General features: G+C 39.0%; 1 protein-coding gene across 9 annotated transcripts in view; it reads left to right on the top strand.

Moving 5' to 3' along the window:
- Positions 1-22,249, top strand: part of Nfi (Nuclear factor I) — a 168,532-nt gene that overhangs the window by 112,037 nt on the left and 34,246 nt on the right. For 7 of the 9 annotated variants that reach the window (XM_076311337.1, XM_076311334.1, XM_076311333.1 and 4 more), the window contains 3 exons: positions 787-840; positions 1,072-1,170; positions 12,943-13,083. In XM_076311337.1, the coding sequence (XP_076167452.1) occupies positions 787-840; positions 1,072-1,170; positions 12,943-13,083 (294 nt within the window). The remainder of the gene's footprint in view (positions 1-786; positions 841-1,071; positions 1,171-12,942; positions 13,084-22,249) is intronic. The other 2 variants (XM_076311336.1, XM_076311339.1) reach the window with 2 other exon arrangements.

Below are 22,249 nucleotides of genomic sequence, written 5' to 3'. Positions count from 1 at the left end.
ACATATTTTCAAAAGTACAATAGAGAAGTACAATATAGAAGAGTTAGTAAAGTTTTGGCTCTGGTAATTTTAGAAATTTGTTAGTAAGGTGCCAGAAAGAGCATCTTAAATTATAGTTATCTTCTAGGAGGGATCTCAACAAAAGTTTCCAGAGTAACGAAGGAATAAGTTTTCTCCTCGAACCGGTTGAAAAATTTCTAACAAGAAATCTACGTCTTTTATAATATAATAATAAAAAGTATCAGTCCGAGACGAGTTGATGGTTGTCAGAAACTTTTGTTCGTAAATTGTCAGGTAGAGGGTCACGGACTAGAAAAATTTAAGAGAGCGTGGAAACCCCGTTTAGAAGCTTCTCAAGAGAGAAATAATGAAAAGTGACGGTTCAGGGGTGGGGTAATACTTTCTTGGAAAGAATTCCTCTGGAAAATAACAAAAGAGGAACTTTCGTAAAATGGGAATTCTCGTTGCAAATTTATCCAGTAAAGCTTTCATTCAGTTACGTTAATAGCAAAGAAACTTATTCGACAGAAAGACTATTAACAAAGAAAATAATTCTTCGATTTATTCGACAGTGTAATAACAAAGAAAATAATTCGACGAAAGGAAAGGACTTTCCAAGTGACTTGGAGAGGAGAACTTATAATCGAGGAAACCAAAGTATCTTAACCCCGTTTACAAGTCACTGAAGGAAAAGAATTGGTCAGATTGTAGAAAAGTGTTCCCTAAACAGTACGTAATAGCAATCCTTCGACTGTCTAATTTGTGTATCATCATTTATTGTTACAGAGGTCCTAAACGGTATCTGCAACGCGAGCAAGGAGGAGGAGAGGCGGCGAAAAGGTAAATTATCTCGAGTCTTCCTCCCCCCTCCCCCGATGAAAACCTCCCGTTCGTAGTAACGAGTAAATGTACGCGAAACCGAGCGAAGTTCCGTCACTCGTGAATCTCTCGCGCGACGAATCGTATCACGATAAACGAGGAACCCGGCCGCGTGTGCTATCTCGACGACGAGATGCCCCCGCAACGCAAACACACGAAATAAAACATCGTCGAACTGGGTTCTGTTCCCAGGTACAGGCTACCACGAACTATATAACGGTGTTGTCTGCAATGACACGATCCTTGCGACAGGTGTCTTCAGCTCCAAGGAGCTCTGGATGCTTTCAAAAGGTACGACGATCTATAATTTGTTTTTTTTTTTAATTATTCACACTCGTTTCAAGCTCTCGTGTTTGCTACCTGCATGGACGAAAATGATCGACCGAGTTTCTAGGATATCGAAAGTCTCCAGTCTCTCTTTAATCCGACGCATGAACGGTGTGAACGTTCGTTCGTTCGAACGCGTGCCACGGATGCTTTCGAAAGGTAATCTCAATAAATCGATATCTGGAAAACCTTTTGAAAGCATCCTTTCAATTTATAGATTCCCCAACGAAGGATATTGTAACGAAACGGTTAGATCGTTCGCGACGGGGCAAAGGACAGAAAAAAAAGAATAAAAAAAAAAAAAAGAATCAAAAAAAAAAAAAAAAATGAATTAAAAAGAAAAAAAATAGAAAGAAAGAAGTAACGAAAAAGAAATTGAAATAAAAATGAAAGCAACTCGCTCGTCCACCACCGTCTACCGCCGCTCCATTACTATGGAAGTCGGTGGATCGGTTTTTCCATAAGCTGGGTGAATTTCGTTATCGAAGACACGTCGGGTTGCTCGGGGTGTATCGATAGCGGTTTATCGCCAGGAATGCTCCACGGTAAACGAACGGCCGGCGTATTTTTAGAGGCGGAATGCGAATCGCGGGCTTCCACTTGACAGTTATCCTTTCGACGTGCCTGAGACCACTTCACTCCTCTTTCGCTATCAAGGACCCGACGAACGATCGGCACGCTTTGCGCGCGCACTCGTGCACGGAACTGGTTCGTTGCTGTAATTCTTTAGCCCGAGACGCCTTCCCCCAAACCGAAATTGAAATTCGAGCCTCGACACTTTCGATCGGTCGAACGCGAGGGACCGTGCGCCATTAAGGCGTCGAACGCCGCGTTAAATAGCTGAAAGTCCTACCGGACTGTCCAACGCCCGCTTTCTAGATACAGGGTACAATAGGCGGGGTGAGATTCATTTTTTTTTTTTGAAACTTTTCATTTGGTTCGCGGAAAGTCGTCTCAGAGTGTGGGGAAAAAGTACATTGGGATTTATTTTTGTGGAAGTTTAATTGATCTTGAAACGAGGGTAGGTGGAGATCTCTGTATCGAACGTACGATTTCTTCTATCAATGTTCTACTAAAGTTTTACTTTAGAGAAAAAGTATGAGTTAAGATTCGTTTTGGGAGGAATTTTCAGGGATATTGAAACGGTCTTGAAGCGAGGCTTGGTGGTGGTTTATGTTCCAAATGTATGATTCCTTCTATCAAAGTCTTTCTATAGTTATGCTATAGGGAAAGAGTATGTGTGTTAAGATTCGTTTTCAGAGGAATTTTCAGAGATATTGAATCGATCTTGAATCGATCTTTAATAAGGGTCTTTGTTCCGAGTATACGATTTTTCCTACCAAAATCCTTCCATAATTGCGCTATGGAGAAAAAGTATATACGTTAAGATTTATTTGAATAGAAATTTTTCCAGAAATTAAAGTACGTGTATTAAAGTTTATTTTCATAGAATGTTTCCTATAAGTTAAATTAATCTTGAAACGAGGCTCAGTAGAGGATTTTGTTTCGAATTTACGATTTCTTCTACCTCGACTATTTGCTTCCCTATGGTTGTGCTTTAGAGAAGAGGTATATAGTTCGTTCACTCGAGACGAATTTCATGCAAATTAATTACCTCGTTCTTGAAACGAGGTTCAGTGGAGATTTCTGTTCCGAATTTACGGTTTCTTTTTCTAAATCCTACAACAGAAAATCCACACTAAGATTTCTCGCTCGAAATAACAATTTCATAAAAATGAATCGATTCGGTCTTGAAACGAGGTTCGGTGTAGCTCTTTGTTCTGAATGTACAATTTTTCCTCAAACTCCACAAGAAACGATCCACACTAAGATATTTCGTTCGAAATAAAATTCCATAAAAATTGAATCGATTCGGTCTTGAAACGAGGTTTGGTGGAGCTCTTTGTTCTAAATGTACAATGTTTCTCAAACTCTACAAGAAACGAACTACACTAAGATTTCTCGTTCGAAATAAAATTCCATAAAAATGAATCGATTCGGTCTTGAAACGAGGTTCGGTGGAGCTCTTTGTTCTAAATGTACAATGTTTCTTAAATTCTACAAGAAACAATCTCCATTAAGATTTCTCGTTCGAAATAAAAATTCCATAAAAATGAATCGATTCGATCTTGAAACGAGGTTCGGTGTAGCTCTTTGTTCTGTACGTAAAATTTTTTCTTTAACTCCACGAGAAACGATCTCCACTAAGATCTGAAAAAATTCCATAAAAACTAATTAATTCGATCTCGAAACGAGGCTCGGTGGTAGGTCCCCGTACCGAATGCACAGTCTCTTTTAGCATTATTGTTTCACCCTTTGTTTCGTCGGACGGACGATTCCTCGTCACTGCGACGAATCAGATTTTAAGCCGATCTCTGGCGAAACGAGCATCGTGGCACGCGTGCATCGCCACTAAATGGAATAATAGGGCAGGGGAGCGCGTATCGAGAAGCGGCGCGAGCCTCGACGTATGCATCTGCACTCCTCCCCACCACCTCCGCCTCCTCCATCCTCCTTCTCCTTTTGCCGCCCTCCTCCCTGCCCCGTGCTCCGCTTCGCGTCACCGTGGCAGGAGATTAGTATGCAACCCGGTGTATTAATAGACGGGGAACAATGCTCACGGCCTCAGAGGCTGCTGAGAGAGCCTCGCAGCCTCTCCCTCTTGCATCGTTCCCTCCCTCTCCCCCCTCTGTCCTCCTCTCGCTCGCGGGGTGACTGAATCCTCCCGTGGCTTCCCCGTCGATCTTTTACCGACTCGATCGAACTCTCTCTTTTTACAAATTTTTCTCCATTGAAATTTGAAAACAGTTCGATGTTTAAATAATACTTTCTCTCTCTCTCTCTCTCTCTTTTTCCAAATTTTTCTCCATTGAAATTTGAAAACAGTTCGATGTTTAAATAATACTTTCTCTCTCTCTCTCTCTCTCTCTCTCTCTCTCTCTCTCTCTCTCTCTCTCTCTTGGTGAGCTTTAGGTTAGGGTTGTGATAGATAAAGCACACGTTGTGATTCGAAGCGCTGAAAATCGACATGTTGTGATTCGAAGCGCTGTGAATGCGAGGCGTTGTTGTTCTAAGCGCAGAGAAACGACGCGTTGTGATCCGGAGCACTAGAAATCGACACGTTGTGATCCACAGCACTAGAAATCGACGCGTTCTGATTTGGAGCATTAGAAATCGATGCGTTGTGGTTCGGTGTAATGGAAATGGTTGTGAACAATGGTTGTGATGCAGTATGTTGAAAATCAACGCGTTGTGATTCAGAGTGTTGGAAATCAACGCTTTGTGATCCAGAGCGCTGAAAATCGACGCGTTGTGATCCAGAGTGCTGAAAATCGACGCGTTGTAATTCAGAGTGTTGGAAATCAACGCGTTGTGATCCAGAGCGCTGCGAGTACGACGCGTTGTCATTCGAAACGATGTAAATCCGTGTATTGGTATTCAATGTGATGGAAAACGAAGCGTTGTGATTCGTAGCGCTGTAAACACAATATGTTGTTATTCGAAACGCAGAAAATTAACGCGTTGTAATTCGGAGCACTGAAAAGCGACATGTTGTGATTCGAAGCGTTGAAAAACAATCAATTGTGATTCGAAGCACCAAAAATTAGCACATGTGGTTCGAAGCGTTGAAAATTAATGCATTGTGTTTCGAAGCACTGAAAATTGATGCATTGTGATTCTAAGTACTACAAATCGATGCGTTGTGATACAAAACGCTTAAAGACGATCCATCGTGATCCTAAGCATTGCAAATTATTTCATTCCGATTTGAAGCTCAATCAAAACCACTTTCTCAAATTTTCTACTCAACAAATTTCCCCTATTCAATTTTCCAAATAAATTTTAGGTTATGTCGCATTCGACCACGCAATCGTTTCGTCCACCAACCATTTCACAATCCCTCGTTGATCATCTAAAACGCAAATTTTCTCAAAAGACGTAAGAAAAAATCGTAAGGCTTTTCAGAAAAGGGGGTGGGGGTAGATTTTGGAAACGATTCGAAGAGGTTCCTCGAGAAGGGTAGCTTCTGCTCGGATTAGCGGTTAATGGAGCTGGTAGATGGTCGTTAACAGACTATGGCCCACTTAGTCGCCCCATAACTCGGCCAGAATTTCGCGCAAAGTGGCCGAGGGAATAACGACCATACAGACCATGCAGCAGGGTAGTAGTACTCATCGAAACATACTCCATAAACTCGAAACTGAACATCGTCCATTGTGTCCAATCACATTCATCAAACTGCTCTCTTTCACCCCTCGTGGATCGTCGCGAGCGATTCTCCTTCTAGGTTAGGATCCACGAGCAGACGACACTCGATACCCGATCGCGGCGCCATCTAGCGGCGAGATTCACGTCTCCTTCGAACTCCATTCTGAAAGTCCGTCTCTTCGTCGCTTTCTACGTGGTTGCTCGAAAACGCGCGCTATAGAGGGTTAACCATTCGACAATCCCCCCCTCCCTCGACGCCCCCGTGCCGTCCCCACGCCCCCGCACCCTCTCCCCAGAAGCTCACCAGACGAGTCACCGGGAGATTTTTTCAAAGTACACCGCTGCCGAGGTCTCTCCCTCGTGGACAAAAAAAATCGTGAATCACGGCCCCTGGTGCCGTCCGCGATTTTCGACGAATTTTTTCCAGCCCCCCCCCCCTCTCTCCCCCCCCCCCCCCCCGCCACCATCGCCACCGCTGTCCGTCCCTTCCATCCCGAATACGTCGTTCCTTTTTTGTCAACAATGCGCCCCACACGTACGTGTCCGCACACACGTGCACGTGTGCGCGGAATCGACGGAAAAAGGTAGGCCCGCAGGGTGGTGTGGCAGTATTTTCCAGGGAGGTTTTTTTTTCCTTTTTTCTTTTTTTTTTTTTTCCGCTGCCGATGTTCGGAGCCCAACGTAGGCTGGATAAAAAGGGGCGCAATTTCCGCGCGGGAACGTGGGCGGGGCGCGGTGGATGATGTGAAATAGAGAAGAATATCCTGTCGGTGGTGGCGTGACGGTCGCGACGTGTAAGACGAGGCATAATAGAAACACACTAGCCCAGGGGTGGCGATTGTCACCGGCGGATTTCGGTTATGGAAAATGGGTAAATAGCGAGGGGAATATTACGAATTCAGGACCGACGAGCGAATCGAGATCGAAGATTTTTTTTTTTTTTTCTTTTTCTCTTTTTGCGCGAGCGCGCGCGCAAGCCGCTGGCACCCACGACCTTTCGGTTTCGGTTTAGAGGACGTTTGTCGAGTTCGAAAACGGGAGAGAATAGAAAGGACCAACGAGCTTTCCAACTTGGAAATCTTCGTGATGGTGATTCTTCGTACGGGTTCGGGACGGTTTGGAAAACGAGTTTTACGATCGTTGTTTTAACTTTGACCCTTCTCGGTTCGAGGTTCGAGACGTTTGGAAATTTTTAGTAGAGGGTGAGGGATTTTTTTTTGATGGAGAACTGAGTAACTTTTATTTTTGGTTTGAAACTTGAAGTTGGAAAATTTATATAAGGGGTGAGGGATTTTTTTTGGTGGAGATTTTAGTACCTTTTATCTTTGGTTTGAAACTTGAAATTGGAAAATTTATATAAGGGGATGAGAGATTTTTTTTGGTGGAGATTTGAGTACCTTTTATCTTTGATTTGAAGCTTGAAGTTGGAAAATTTATATAAAGGGATGAGGGACTTTTTTTGGTGGAGATTTGAGTAACTTTTATCTTTGGTTTGAAGCTTGAAGTTGGAAAATTTATATAAAGAGATGAGGGATTTTTTTTAGTGGAGATTTTAGTACCTTTTATCTTTGGTTTGAAGCTTGAAGTTGGAAAATTTATATAAAGGGATGAGGGATTTTTTTTGTGGAGATTTGAGTACCTTTTATTTTTGGTTTGAAGTTTGAAACGTTGGGAAATTTTGTGTAGGGGGATGAAGGATTTTTGGGGTCTCTGAGTGGAGATCTGAGTACCTTTAACTTTAACTAAATTTGGAAAATTTTCATAGAGGGATGAAGAATTTTTTTGGTGGAAATCTGAGTCCAAGTTTAGGACGAAGGAAAATTTAAATGGAGGAATGAAAGTCTTTTTGATGGTGATCTAAGTACCTTTGATCTTCAGCTTGAAGTTGGAGACATTTGGAGAATTTGTAATGGGGGATAAAGATAAAATTCTTCTGATGGAGATCTGAGTACCTTTCACCCTTTGATTCGAATGACGATGAAGATACAATTTTTCTGAACGAGACCTGAATACCTTTTACCTTTGATTTGAAGCTTGAGACTTTTGGAGAACTAACATAGAGAAATGGAGAAAAAATCCAAGTAACTCCAAAATTTAAATGCAGAAATTTAAATGAGTACCTTCGACCTTTGGTCTATGTTTGGACTGTTTAAAAAACATTTTTTTACCTGGAAAGTGTACACCTGTGATACTTGGTCCAAGTTTGAAGTTTGGAAAATTGAATCAAAGATTTGAACAATTTTTTTGCTGGAAATCTTTGACCTTTATTTATCCTCATTAATGACAGTACATTTAAATTTTCAACGCAAGTATATTTCCGGTCTATCTGCTTGAAAAATATAAAGGTACAGAGGCTAAGGAACGAAGTTTCGATCAAATTTTAACAAAGAAATATTTTTCCTTTCGAAAATTACTTCTCCAAAAAAATACAAATTGATCAATTAACCCAATGAAAGTGTTCATCTGCGAAAACAAATATTCGTCATCGATTCGTTCAAATCTCCAACTACAATTCGAAATAAATCCTCTCTGCATTATAATGCAAAAAGAGAACTCCATGGAGTGATGAATTTGCATATCACTCGTTCGAATCGAAATATTGGGTTGTGTTCGGAAAGTCATTTTATTTTCTTTTTTTTTGGTGAAAATGAAACACGATTTTTAATTGAAAATTAAACGATTATGAAAATCTTCTTCGAACACGAATAAACACACGTGCAACTAAAAGAAAAAAGTATCAAAAACGACTCAAAAAATAAAATTGTCCACTGTAGTAGTACCTTCAATGTATGATGATTCGGGTCTTTTTTGACCCATCGAATTCTCTCAATATAAACGATTGAAAACGTGTTCGAGTATTGGATTGTTCGGACAGTCATTTCGTTTTTTTCTTTGGTGAAAATGAAACACGATTTTCTCAGAGTGTATAAACATTTTATTAAAATTATACATTCTCAATTTTGGAAAACGAAACGACTTTCCGAACGATCCAATACTCGAACACGTTTTCAATCGTTCGAGCATACGTCGTGATAGAATTTTCGTTGGACTCTCTTGTGCTTGGCAAAAAAAAAAAAAAAAAAAATAGAAACAAATCGCTCGATCGTTTCGAAACATAACCCTCGACGAAAGAAATTGCGATTCGAGAATCGTATCAAACCCATTTGCGAGGTATGGGCGGGGAGGGAGGTTGGATCCGCTCGAGCGGAAGGGAAAAGTGGAGGACGCGTTATGGAGGGATGATGGGGTGGGTTGGTGAGGTCAGAGGGGGGGAGGGGGACGAAAAAAGAAAGAAAACGGCCGTGGGCGCGCCTGTGCCCACGATGGATCCGCGTCAGCATCCGGACCGGTTGGAAATCTCCTCGAGTCGAATAAATATCCTCGCTTCGAGGCTCTTTCGTACTAATTCTGTAATTAGGATCTTCGTTAGGGTTACCGGGACCTCGTATCGAGGACAAAACCGACCCTCGATTGAATCTTTCGACAATGCTCGTCGTCTTATTCGTTCGCTACGATTGTCCTCGAAAGGACTCCATTTTGGTTCCAGTTCTTACTTGGAAATTCAAGGTAACGTTTTATTCTTCGACGATACCGCTTTGGGATTCTTAGTTGTGTCGAAGTGTTCAAATAAAGTCGTTAGAGAAATTTCGAAGGGGAGGGATTTTTTTTTTTTTTTTAAAAATGAAATTTCTAACGAGAAAATATTTTTCCAAAATTTAGGATTTGGGAATCTTTAAATAGGAATTTTCGGTTAAAGAGATTCGTCAGTTTGTATATCTTGAGTGGCTTTCAACGCTTCTCATTTTTGGAACGATTCTATGATAATTCGAGCGTGGGTCTATTCTGACCCCTGTAAGCGTAAGCCTTGCCGATCTCTTTGAAAAACGACGAGTGATTCAAATTGGGGATTCTTTATTTCAGAATTAATCAAACGATCGATAGAATTACGAAATAGAAAGAAATGTCCAGTTGGGTCTTAATTGACCCAGGTATGATCGTTGACAACTATTAGAAACGTCGGCAAACGGAGAATTAACTTATCCTATATTCGACCACCATTTGTAATATGAATATACGTATGTATACGCTTTGATGATAACTAAAGCACTTCCACATACGTATATAAACTAATGAAACAAATTTTTCAAAAGAACACTACCCTGGTATCCGTTCACAATTATTCAAAAAGTGAATAAAAAAAAATCAGACTTCAAAATCTTCCCTCAAGAAAAAAAAGAAACACTTCTCAATTCTTGTGATACTTTTTCCCCTAGAAATCTTCCACTGTGAGAAAAAAGAAAAAAAATTTTTGATGATATTCCTATTCTAAAAAATCACCCCTTTATAGTTCATTAGGGTATCCTCTACTTTCCTGGCAATTAAAAATATATCATGGCAGTCTTTAAATCTTCCACTGTGAAAAATAAAAGAAAAGAATCCCTTCCCAAGTTTTTGGCAATACTTTTCCCCTAGAAAATCACCTCTTTACAATTCATTACGGTACCCCCTACTTTCTTGGCAATTGAAAATTTATAGTGGAAGTTTTTAAATCTTACACTGTGAAAAATAAATGAAAAGAAACGCTTCCCAAATTATTGGCAATATTTCTTCCCTAGAAAATCACCCCTTTATCGTTTATTACAGTACCCCCCACTTCCCTGGCAATAAAGAATGTATCACGACAGTCTTTAAATCTTCCACCGCGAAAAATAAAAGAAAAAAAATGCTTTCCAAATTTTTACCGATACTTCTCCCCTACAAACTCACCCCTTTATAGTTCAACACTCTACCCCCACCCTTATCAAGAAAAATTACATCGTAGCAGACTTTAAATTTTCTCTTATGAAAAAAGAAGGAAAAGAAACGTTACCCAAATTTTTTTTTTATTTTACCCAAATTATTCAACCCCATCCCTATCAAGAAAAATTATATCATAGCAGACTTGAGATTCTCCCCCATGAAAAAGAAAAGAAAAGAAACTCCACCGAAATTTTTCCCGATTCTTCTCCCCTACAAAATCACCCCTTTATAGATCATCACTTAACCCCCACCCCTATTAAGAAAAATTATATCGTTGCAAACATTAAATCCTCCCCCATGAAAAAGAAAAGAAAAGAAGCGCCACCGAAATTTTTCCCGATATTCCTCCCTTAGAAAATCAACCCTTTATAGTTTATTACCGTAGCACCGTCCACGCCCCCGCGGTAGAATTTAAATCAGCCAGGGCACAGAAACGCGATAGTTCCAACGGTGCTACCACCGTTCCCAACGCAAAGTTACTAGACCGGTCCGGAGAAATACAATCGCCGTTCGCGCGTAAATTACCACGGGCGGCAAAGAAGTCGGAAGATATTCCGTCGCGGCCGGAGTGGGGAGGGGTTAGGAGCGTGGCGGGGCGGGGCAAGCCGGGCAGTGGGAGGGGAAGGGGTGGGGCGGACGACCCGAACGTCGCGGACTTCCCCGCGAGCCGTGGAGTGTCTCTAGCAGAGAGGACGCAGCTTTACGAGCGAGTTGCTTACACGGGATGCAAATTCTACGGCACTAGCTCAACCTAATTGGTCGTTGACCGTCGGTGCACGGGGGGGATCCCTATATTTACGCGTCGCCAACTGCGACAAACTGGAATCCTATTATTTTACGGTGCCGCTGATTCAGCGGAACGTGTAACTGGAGCGTATTCTAATGGCCGAGGCGACGATTAATTAACCGACCATCCTCCACCTCCGCCTCCGCTCTAACCACTCTCTCACCCCCCTCCCTTAGTCTGTTTCTATACCGTCCCTCTTTGAAGCGACGCCGTGTTTCACGCGGTTGTTTCCATCCGAGGCTGGAGTCACTTTCGATTTCTCGAGACACGAGCGAACTGCGAACTGTCCATCGGGCGAGTCTTCGCGTAATTGGTTTTCGTCGATCGTTTGGTTTTTACGTTTGAAAAGAAATAATTTCTTGTTTCCTCGCGTGGAATAATTTCTTATTCCTTCGAAATGAAGAAAACGATCGACGAAGTGTACTGAAGGTTTGTTTTGCTCTCGTTACGGTGGAGTGTCTTGTGTGGTAACGATGGTATTGAGAAAATGTTTCGTACAGGGAGGGAGGGGGGTAATGTAATTTTTCTATCACCTTTGCTTGTTTTAGAGAAATATTTTACATGTAGGTGTAAGTGTAATTCGTTAATCTTCTTCTGGTATTATTAAAAATATTTGGTTTGTAATTTTCTACCACCTGCTGATATAGAATAAATATTAGAATATTCAGTATATAATTATTCTACCCCTTCTCTGGTATGTAACAAATTAGTGATATAAGGGATCTAGAAAAATGATGTATACGTATACAGGAGAAAAATATCTTTCTTTGATACCATCGTTAATTCACGAGATACCACACCGAGACGAAATAAAACATTCTGTACACTTCGTCGATTGTTTCCACGCTGAGGAAAAATTATTCGCTATTTTTTTATGCCCGAAATGTTTCAATCCTGCGTGAACGATCGACGAACTATGCAGAAGGTTTGTTTCATCTTGTCACGGTGGAACATCTCGTAACTTACTGATATAAAGAAAAAAATGTTATATGGAGGGTGTCTGCAAAAATTATTTATACTACCATATATTAATTCAATGATTTATACCAATAATGTTCCCCTTCGTACCGAAAACTTTTTCCAAAAACATATTTCTAATTCTTTACATTTTATATAAATTTTGTTATATCATATTTTTTCCAAATCATATTTCTAATACTTTGTATTGTATATATAGTCATTTTTCCATATAATATTTTATATATTTTTTCCAAAAACATATTTCTAATACTTTGTATTTTATATATAATCATTTTTCCATATAATACTTTTATATCATATATTTTCCAAACACATATTTCTAATACTTTGTATTTTATACATGATAATTTTTCCATATAAATTTTTGACATAATATTTTTTCCAAAAGCATATTTCTAATACTTTGTATTTTAGAAATAATAATTTTTCCATATAATATTTTTTCCATAAGCATATTTCTAATACTTTGCATTGTATTATATTTTTATATAATATTATTTCCAAAAGCATATTTCTAATACATTCCATTTCGATTTGAGTACGATACGTTCCCACCGTATCGAGATAAAACGGACACCCTGTGTCTGTGTTCGAGCCATTCGGTGCATCATTTTTCACGCCACTCGAAATACTCGATATAAATAATGATAATTGGAATCGACGTTCCACGATGCACCGAGTGGGAATTGTCGAGAAAAATGCGCTCTCAAAAGAACCGCCCCCCGTCTCCCCTCCGTTACGATCTCGGCAATGCAGCAACGCGAGAGGGGGACGTGAGGGAGGTGAGGGGAAGTTTCTCGAAGGAAAACGCGCGGAAGTGCGATTTCCTCGCGAGAATCGGGAGCGCAAGAAGACTAAGACGACGACAACGACGACGACGACGAAGAGGACGACGAGGAGGAGCGGATGACGTACGAACGCGCGAGGATCCGTAACCGCTAATGTGTGTCTGGTTTCAGCGTCCATACTGCATGACCTCAGCGACATGCAGCCTCAAATAAACGCGATCAAAATAGAGCACCCGCCGTACTACTGCAGCAGCTACACCCCTCCGTCCGCAGCCACGGCCGCGGATCATGCTCAGCCAGCGGCTAGCTTCAGTGAGTTTCAAAACCTTTACGTTCGCCCTTATTTTTAGTGGACGCACGCTGTCACCCGGTTCCGCGCGACGAACCTCTGCAGCTGCCTCGAGATGCGAACCGAGTCGAGGCGAGGCGAGACGAGACGAGACGAGACGAGACGAGACGAGACGAGACGAGACGAGACGAGACGAGACGAGACGAGACGAGACGAGACGAGACGAGACGAGACGAGACGAGACGAGACGAAACGAGACGAGTCGGGACAAGACGAGACGAGACGAGTCGGGACAAGACGAGACGAGACGAGACGAGACGAGTCGAGACGAGACGAGACGAGACGAGACGAGACGAAACGAGACGAAACGAGACGATACGAGACGAGACGAGGCGAACCGCGGAACGACGTGACGTGATACGTTGCGTCGCGATGTAACCCGCGATGCCGGCCGCCCTCGCAGCGATCGGTATATTCCATGTATTGTGATACATGCGCGCGCAGCGCGATTCGAAAGCGGCGAAAATGACGCGATGCGATTCGAAGCGACGCGATTCCAAGCGTTAAGTATCGTCCGTGTTGTGACTGGTAGTTTCGACGCGCGGCGAATTGACGCGTTGTGATCGGATGCGCTGAGAATCGAGACCACGAGAATCCACGAGTTGAATATTGCCCGTGTTGTGATTCGTAGTATTTTTTATCAAGGGATCACAAATTGTCGCGTTGTGATCGGATGCGTTGAAAATCGAGACGATGAGAATCCACGAGTTGAATATTGCCCGTGTTGTGATTCGTAGTATTTTTTATCAAGGGATCACAAATTGACGCGTTGTGGTCGGATGCGTTGAAAATCGAGACGACCAGAATCTACGAGTTCAATATTGTCCGTGTTGTGATTTGTAGTATATTTTATCAAGGGATCACAAATTGACGCGTTGTGATCGAATGCGTTGAAAATCGAGACGACGAGAATCCACGAGTTCAATATTGTCCACGTTGTGATTCTTAGTATTTTTAATCAAAGCATGGAAAATTGACGCGTTGTGATCGGACGAATCGAAGCGACGAGAATTCAAGGGTTGCCTATTATCCGCGTTGTGATTGGTAGTATTTTTGGTTAACGGACCACAAATTGACGCGATGTGATTAGAAGCGTTGAAAATTAAGGTGTTCGGAATTGAAGCGCTGAAAGTTGAGACTTTGTGATTCGTAGCGCTGAAAATTGATGCATTGTGATTCCACACGATCCGAAGCAATGCGTTGTAATTTGCAGCGCTACGAATTGACATGTTGTCATTCGAAGCGTTTCAAATCATCGCATTGTGATTGGAAGCATTTCAAATCGACGCGTTGTGATTCACAACGCTGAAAATGAACGAAGTGTAATTCCAAACACTGCAAATGAATGCAGTGCCATTTCAAACGCTGCAAATGAATGCAATGTGATTCGAAATGCTGCAAACCGTTCCCTTGTGATTCGCAACTCCTTAAATCGATACGTTGTGATTGGAAGAGCGTTTGAAAGACAACGCTTTGCAGTATGAGGCACTGAAAATCGATGCGTTACGAAATAAACGCTCCGATTCGTGGCGCTGTGATACGAAGCGCGGCGAATTACACTTGTGATTCATAAGCGTCATAAGTCGTCACGTCACGTCAGACGGTTGTATCGCGACGAATGCACTGTGCGCGATACTTGCCCCCTCCCGTTGCGCAGAGACCTTGTTTACCGGCTGCCGTTTGCGAAACCGTGATTTTACGGTATTTTTATCGTTTTTCCTGCACGCCCACTAAAATTAACCCATTCGAGGACACTCGAGACTATGCGGAATCGCGTCCAGCGACAGCGTGCGTCGTTTCGTTGCACACCCGTGAAGAATGTAATGAATTGTTTTTAGAATATTTCGCGATTGTCTAATCTCTCTTTGCAGGATTAATTTAATTTAGTTCGTTTCACGTAAAACGTTCTTTTCTGATAATTCTTTAGTGTACATAAAATAATAATTACAGACATTATAATAAAAAGACAATAAAACATTTTAAACGACAATTTGAGGACAAAAATTATGAATAAAGTAACAAAAAATTTTTAAGTGCAAGTAGAGTAAAAGAACAAAAATGATAATAACACAGTAACAGTAAAGAATGTCAAAGGATAATTTGAAGAAAAAGAGTAATAATAAAGTAACAGGGGAAAAATTTAAAGGGCAATTAGAATAAAAGGGGAAATAATAATAATAAGAAAATAACAATAAAGCTTAATATGAAAACAACGATAAAAATTATAAACGACGATTTAACCGTAGGAACATACAAAGCCATTCACTTGACATTTAAAATTCGATTAATAGTTGAAACAATATTTAATAATGTACAATATCTATTGACAGTATTGAATAAACTATCGATGCAATTGTTTTCACTTATACAGCGTAGATTTCTTGCAATAAAAGAATATATAAAAAAAAGCTTTTTTTAAAAGGTTATCAAGTTAAATTCACACGTATAGTTGTGATCAAATATTGACCCACGGTGACCCATACGAAAAGCACACAATCGCAAGAAGCGACGTCAAATACAACCGAGCAATATTCCAGGCGAGAACGAATTAGAAAGATAAAGAAAAGTCTTACAGTATATACACATAGGTATCTCGACTTTCCAGCGTTCGTCCTCCATTACTTTGCACATTTATGAAAACTCGCATTTATTTCTTTTCTGAACTTTTCTTGTTCACCACTCGGGAACAGAAGGTTCTTCCCGTTAATAACAAGAAACAATTATTATGATTCGAAACGCTGCAAATCGTTGCCTTGTAACACTGAAAATTTATACGTGGTGATTTGCAACATTATTACTGTTATCACTATTATTAGTATTATTATTTTTTTTTTATTAGTTTTTTTTTAAATTATTATTACTATTATTTTTAAAAATTATTATTACTATGATTTTAAAAAATTATTATCACTATTATTTTTAAAAATTATTATTACTATGATTTTAAAAAATTATTATCACTATTATTTTTAAAAATTATTATTACTATTATTTTTATTATTATTATTTTAAAAAATTATCATTCCTATTATTTTTATTATTATTTTTTTAAATTATCATTACTATTACTTTTACTATTATTTTTTAAAATTATTATTGGCATTATTTTTTTAAATTATTATTGCCATTATTTTTTTAAATTACTATTACTCTTAGTTTTATTATTATTTTTTTTTTTCGTTTACTATTATTTTTATTACTATTGTTTCAATCTCGCCCGCATAGTTTCGGGTTGTAAAATGTACTTCGGCAATAAAACGCAAAGTGTTAAAATATTTCTCGGATGAACGATGATCGATAGAAAATTATCGACGACACTAAGTTTCCACGCGGTTTGACGCGATCGAATCGAACGCAACAAACGCGCGAAAATAGATTTGTATAATTTATCGAGTCGACGATTCGAGGTTACCGGGTTTTAGAATCGATCGTATCGGTTCGGTTTAAGTAACAAATTTGCAGCGGTCAGAGGTTGGACGTTTTTTGTTCCCGGGTTCAATCTCATCCGGCGGCTTATCGGGGAGTCCTTTGTTATCGGGATCTACTTTACTCAGCGTTCTATAGATCATTTTCCCTATATTTCTCCCTTTCCGTTCTCTATTTTCTTTCTATTCTCCGTCGGCCTCCCTTTATCACTCCCCATTCCCTCTGTTCTCTCTCACTCACTCACTCACTCGCTCTCTCCCTCTCTCTCTCACCCCTCTTAACTCTTTCATCGATCAAACGATAACCTCCACCCCCTCTCCTCTGGAACGGAAGTCGTTGGATGGAGATGAAAAAGAGGAATAACTTCCGGGCGGAGGCCTTTTTCGGGGAAAAAAAAAGACGTGGAGCAAAGAGACGAACGAAGAATAGGGGATTCGGGAATTACGCAAAGTGTTTCTACCGCTAATTTCGTGGCGGATGAGAAAGGTCAGCCATTTTAACGTTTGAAAAATTATCGAAAAAATGATCGACGGTTTACATTTGGAGGTGGTGGGATTCGTCGGTGAAAATTCAAAGGTGAATACCTCGAGTCGTTAGTGATTATTGAAAATTTGTCGAAAAAGTGTGGAAAATTCTTTCGGATTTTTTTACTCGATTTTTAGCAAACAATGTAGTCAATGATGTAGTCTGAAATACTAGAGAGGAAAATGGTCGAGACGTGAAATTGAAAACGCATATTTGAACTTTGCAAATTTGTTGCAAATATCAAATGGAAAAAGTGTTCTCAACGAGGAGGTGAAAAATGAAAGAATAAACAATACACAGTGAATGCAAAAATAAGGAAATTTAAGATTCACGAGGTAAGGTGAGGTGCAAAGTACTGAATTGTAAAATATATTTACAAGTATTTTGATAAGAAAAAATGTGGCTCGTAAGATGGATAAGACACGAAATTAAGGATGTAACTTTGTACTGATTACTGAATGATAATAATATAACGTAGAGGAGAAGGTATTCCAAATACTGACGAGAAGTAGCTCTTAGAGAAGAGGTAAGAAATGAAGGTATAAATAAAATTTTATGTTGCAAAGTATAACACAATTAATTCCGTCAATTTAAAAACGTAACTTTAATCCATGCGTCGAAAGAGAAGTCTTATGGACCTTATAACGTAGAGAATAAATAAAATTTTATGTTGCAATAAATTAATTTCGTTAATTTATTATAAAAACAAAACTTTAAACCATCTGTTGAAATATAAGTTGTATTGGTCTAATAATGTAGAGAAGAAGGTGTTCCAAATACTGACGAGAAGTAGTTCTTAAAGATGAGGTAAGGAAATGAAGGACTAAACAAAATTTTACATTGCAAAATACCTTCACAATTAATTCCGTCAATTTAAAAACGCAACTTCAAACCATTCGTTGAAAGAGAAGTCCTATAGATTTTGTAACGTAGAGAAGAAGATGTTGCGAATATTACCTCTTCTTTAAGAGGTAAAAAATGAAGGACTAAACAAAATTTTTCATTTCAAAATACCTTCATAATTAATTCCGTCAATTTGAAAACGCAACTTTGAGCCACGTATTGAAAGAGAAGTCGTATAGATCTTATAACGTAGAGAAGAAGATATTCCAAATACTGACAAGAAGTAGCTCTTAACGAAGAAGTAAAAAATGAAGGACTGAACAAAATTTTACATTGCAAAATACCATAGATCTTATAACGTAGAGAAGAAGATATTCCAAATACTGACAAGAAGTAGCTCTTAACAAAGAAGTAAAAAATGAAGGACTGAACAAAATTTAACATTGCAAAATACCATCACAATTAATTCCGTTGATTCAAAATCGCAACTTTAAACCATGTATTGAAAGAGAAGTCGTATAGATCTTATAACGTAGAGAAGAAGATATTCCAAATACTGACAAGAAGTAGCTCTTAACGAAGAAGTAAAAAATGAAGGACTGAACAAAATTTTACATTGCAAAATACCATAGATCTTATAACGTAGAGAAGAAGATATTCCAAATACTGACAAGAAGTAGCTCTTAACAAAGAAGTAAAAAATGAAGGACTGAACAAAATTTAACATTGCAAAATACCATCACAATTAATTCCGTTGATTCAAAATCGCAACTTTAAACCATGTATTGAAAGAGAAGTCGTATAGATCTTATAACGTAGAGAAGAAGATATTCCAAATACTGACAAGAAGTAGCTCTTAACAAAGAAGTAAAAAATGAAGGACTGAACAAAATTTAACATTGCAAAATACCATCACAATTAATTCCGTTGATTCAAAATCGCAACTTTAAACCATGTATTGAAAGAGAAGTCGTATAGATCTTATAACGTAGAGAAGAAGATATTCCAAACACTGACAAGAAGTAGCTCTTAACGAAGAAGTAAAAAATGAAGGACTGAACAAAATTTTACATTGCAAAATACCTTCACAATTAATTCCGTCAATTCAAAATCGCAACTTTAAACCATGTATTGAAAGAGAAGTCGTATAGATCTTATAACGTAGAGAAGAAGATATTCCAAATACTGGCGAGAAGTAGCTCTTAACGAAGAAGTAAAAAATGAAGGACTGAACAAAATTTAACATTGCAAAATACCATCACAATTAATTCCGTTGATTTAAAAACGCAACTTTGAGCCACATATTGATAGAGAATTCCTACAGATCTTACAACGTAGAGAAGATGGTGTTGCGAATATTAAGGTGAAAATATTCGCACGAAAGGATGAAACACGCAAGAAGATGGACGCTCGCAGAGGGGTCGAGAAGTCGTGAGACTTCGATCGGACCCCCGACCGAAAGTTTTGACTTTATTCTACCGTAAGAGGGGCCGCAACGCCGCCGGATAGACGGAATTTACGGACAGAATAAAATGACCACTTTCTCAAGCAAAATATACACGGAGAAAAATTCCGGCAATAAGCATACCTGGACCACGGCCAACCGCATTCTCCGTGCTCCCTTTTTATCATACATACGTTGCCTTTATAGCGGCGACGGGGATGGGCCCGGTTGATTGACTGTATTGTCGTTAAATTAACGACTGGCGTAAATATCCATCCCTCTCCTTCTACCTACTCGTCCCACGAGCGAAACTAATTTTATGGCCGCGAAACGGCCGCTTCCTACCATTTTACGTGCATGTAAATTCGTTGACCAAGACGCTCCTTCCTCTATCCGGTATTTTCTGCGCGCGACCCCTTCCGGGATTAACGGTTCTCGCCTTGGGGGTCTCTTCTGTGCCAAGGACACCGAGAAACTTGTCTGCTCAATTGATCTCTGCTCTCCAAGCGTTTTCCTACCACGCGTGAACCGGGAACGTGATTTATTATTTTCGATGCGGGACCGTGAACGTCAAATTGCGAGTTTTGTAGTTTGGAGGGGAGGGAGATTCTTATTAATTTTTAAATAATAAAATTCGAACGGGGAATTTTAATTGTGGAGGAGGAATTGGTTGTTATTAGTGACATGAAGTTGAAATTAACAACGAAATGTGAGTTTTGTAGGCTGGAAGGGAGGGAGAGTGGTGGTACCACTATCTAGGGGATAATTTTTAAATAATAAAATTTAAATGGGGAATTTTAATTGTAGAGGAAAAATTAATGGTTATTAGTAACACTAACTGGGAATAAACGTAAAAATTTTTGTAGGCTAGAGGGGAGGGAGAGTAGTGGTACCACCATGTAGGGGTTAATTTTTAAATAATAAAATTTGAACGGGGAATTTTAATTGTGGAGGTGGAATTGGTTGTTATTAGTGACATGAAGTTAAAATTAACAACGAAATGTGAGTTTTGTAGGCTGGAAGGGAGGGAGAGTGGTGGTACCACTATCTAGGGGATAATTTTTAAATAATAAAATTTAAATGGGGAATTTTAATTGTAGAGGAAAAATTAGTGGTTATTAGTAACACTAACTGGGAATGAACGTCAAAATTTAAGTTAGGGCTAGAGGGGAGGGAGAGTAGTGGTACCACCATGTAGGGGTTAATTTTTAAATAATAAAATTTAAATGGGGAATTTTAATTTTAGGGGAAGAACTGATTGTTATTAGTAACACTAACTGGGAATGAACGTCAAAATGTAAGTTTTGTAGGCTAGAGGGGAGGGAGAGTAGTGGTATCACCATGTAGGGGTTAATTTTTAAATAATAAAATTTAAATGTGGAATTTTAATTGTAGAGGAAAAACTGGTGGTTATTAGTGATAACTTTTGAATGAACGTCAAAATATAAGTTTTGTAGGCTGGAGGGGAGGGAGAGTAGTAGTACCACTATGTAGATGTTAATTTTTAAATAATAAAATTTAAATGTGGAATTTTAATTGTAGGGGAAGAACTGATTGTTATTAGTAACACTAACTGGGAATGAACGTCAAAATGTAAGTTTTGTAGGCTAGAGGGGAGGGAGAGTAGTGGTACCACCATGTAGGGATTAATTTTTAAATAATAAAATTGAAATGTGGAATTTTAATTATAGAGGAAAAACTGGTGGTTATTAGTGATATAAATTTTGAATGAACGTCAAAATATAAGTTTTGTAGGCTGGAGGGGAGGGAGAGTAGTGGTATCACCATGTAGGGATTAATTTTTAAATAATAAAACTGAAATGTGGAATTTTAATGAAACAACCTGGAAATGAGTTGAAACAAAATATCACCCTTGTGTTGACGCATTCTGCATTAAAAAATGAACAAAATTCTTCTGTACTACTATATTGTAAGTGTTATTTTATTGGTGTCGTAACACTTTTATTATGTTAAACAAAAATTAAAACGTAAGATACAATATATAGAATAATTTTCCTCGTGTAAAAATAAATTACAAACGTAGAATGAAATTTTGTTGACCCAAGGGGGAGTGGTGGAACCACTATGCAGAGAGTAATTTTCCTTGTGTAAAAATAAGTTGCAAATATAAAATTTTGATTCTAGACACGAGATTCGTAGTTGCACCGTGTAATTTTCTTCGTGTAAAAATAAATCGTAAACGTAGAATGACATTTTATTGTGGGTGGAGGAGTGGTGATATTATTATGCAGAGAGTAATTTTCCTTGTGTAAAAATAAATTACAAACGTAGAATGAAATTTTATCGTGGTAGGGGGAGTAATGGTACCACTGTGCAGAGAGTAGTTTTCCTCGTTTGAAAATAAATTGTAAACGTAGAATTAAATTCGTTTGTGTAGAAGGGACGGTTGGTCCCACAGTACAGAGAATATTTGTTTACGTTTGAAAATAAACGAAAAATGTAGAATCAACTTTTCGGTTGCGCAAAGCATCCGTAGACAACGAGAAAGAAAAAGAAAAGAAGAGAAATCAATAATGCATTTTAAAGTTCGAGGAAAGTATTCCAAGTGTACGTTCTATTGGCAATCCTTCAAACTTAAATTCTCATAGTTGTATCTTTCTGACGCTGAAACATCGATTTCGTAACGTTCAGTTTGTTATTATTCTGCATTTAACAAGTATCCTTTGACTTATGGCCTGCACTGTAATATAATAGATTCGCTGTTAGCGATGGTACAAGTCGATGATAAGTTAACAAGAACAACGAAAGACGATTCGTGACATTGCCAATAATTACAAATACGAGGACAGGCTTGTTCAGTCGTTTACAATGATGATTCAGTAAGTCATGAATTACTTAAGGTCACGTGTGCAGAACTAGATTCTCTAAAC

This window comes from Ptiloglossa arizonensis, chromosome 5 (assembly GCF_051014685.1).
Source record: "Ptiloglossa arizonensis isolate GNS036 chromosome 5, iyPtiAriz1_principal, whole genome shotgun sequence".
Lineage (NCBI taxonomy): Eukaryota > Metazoa > Arthropoda > Insecta > Hymenoptera > Colletidae > Ptiloglossa > Ptiloglossa arizonensis.
Note: the sequence above shows the minus strand (reverse complement) of the source record. Positions and strands in the feature narration are given on the sequence as shown.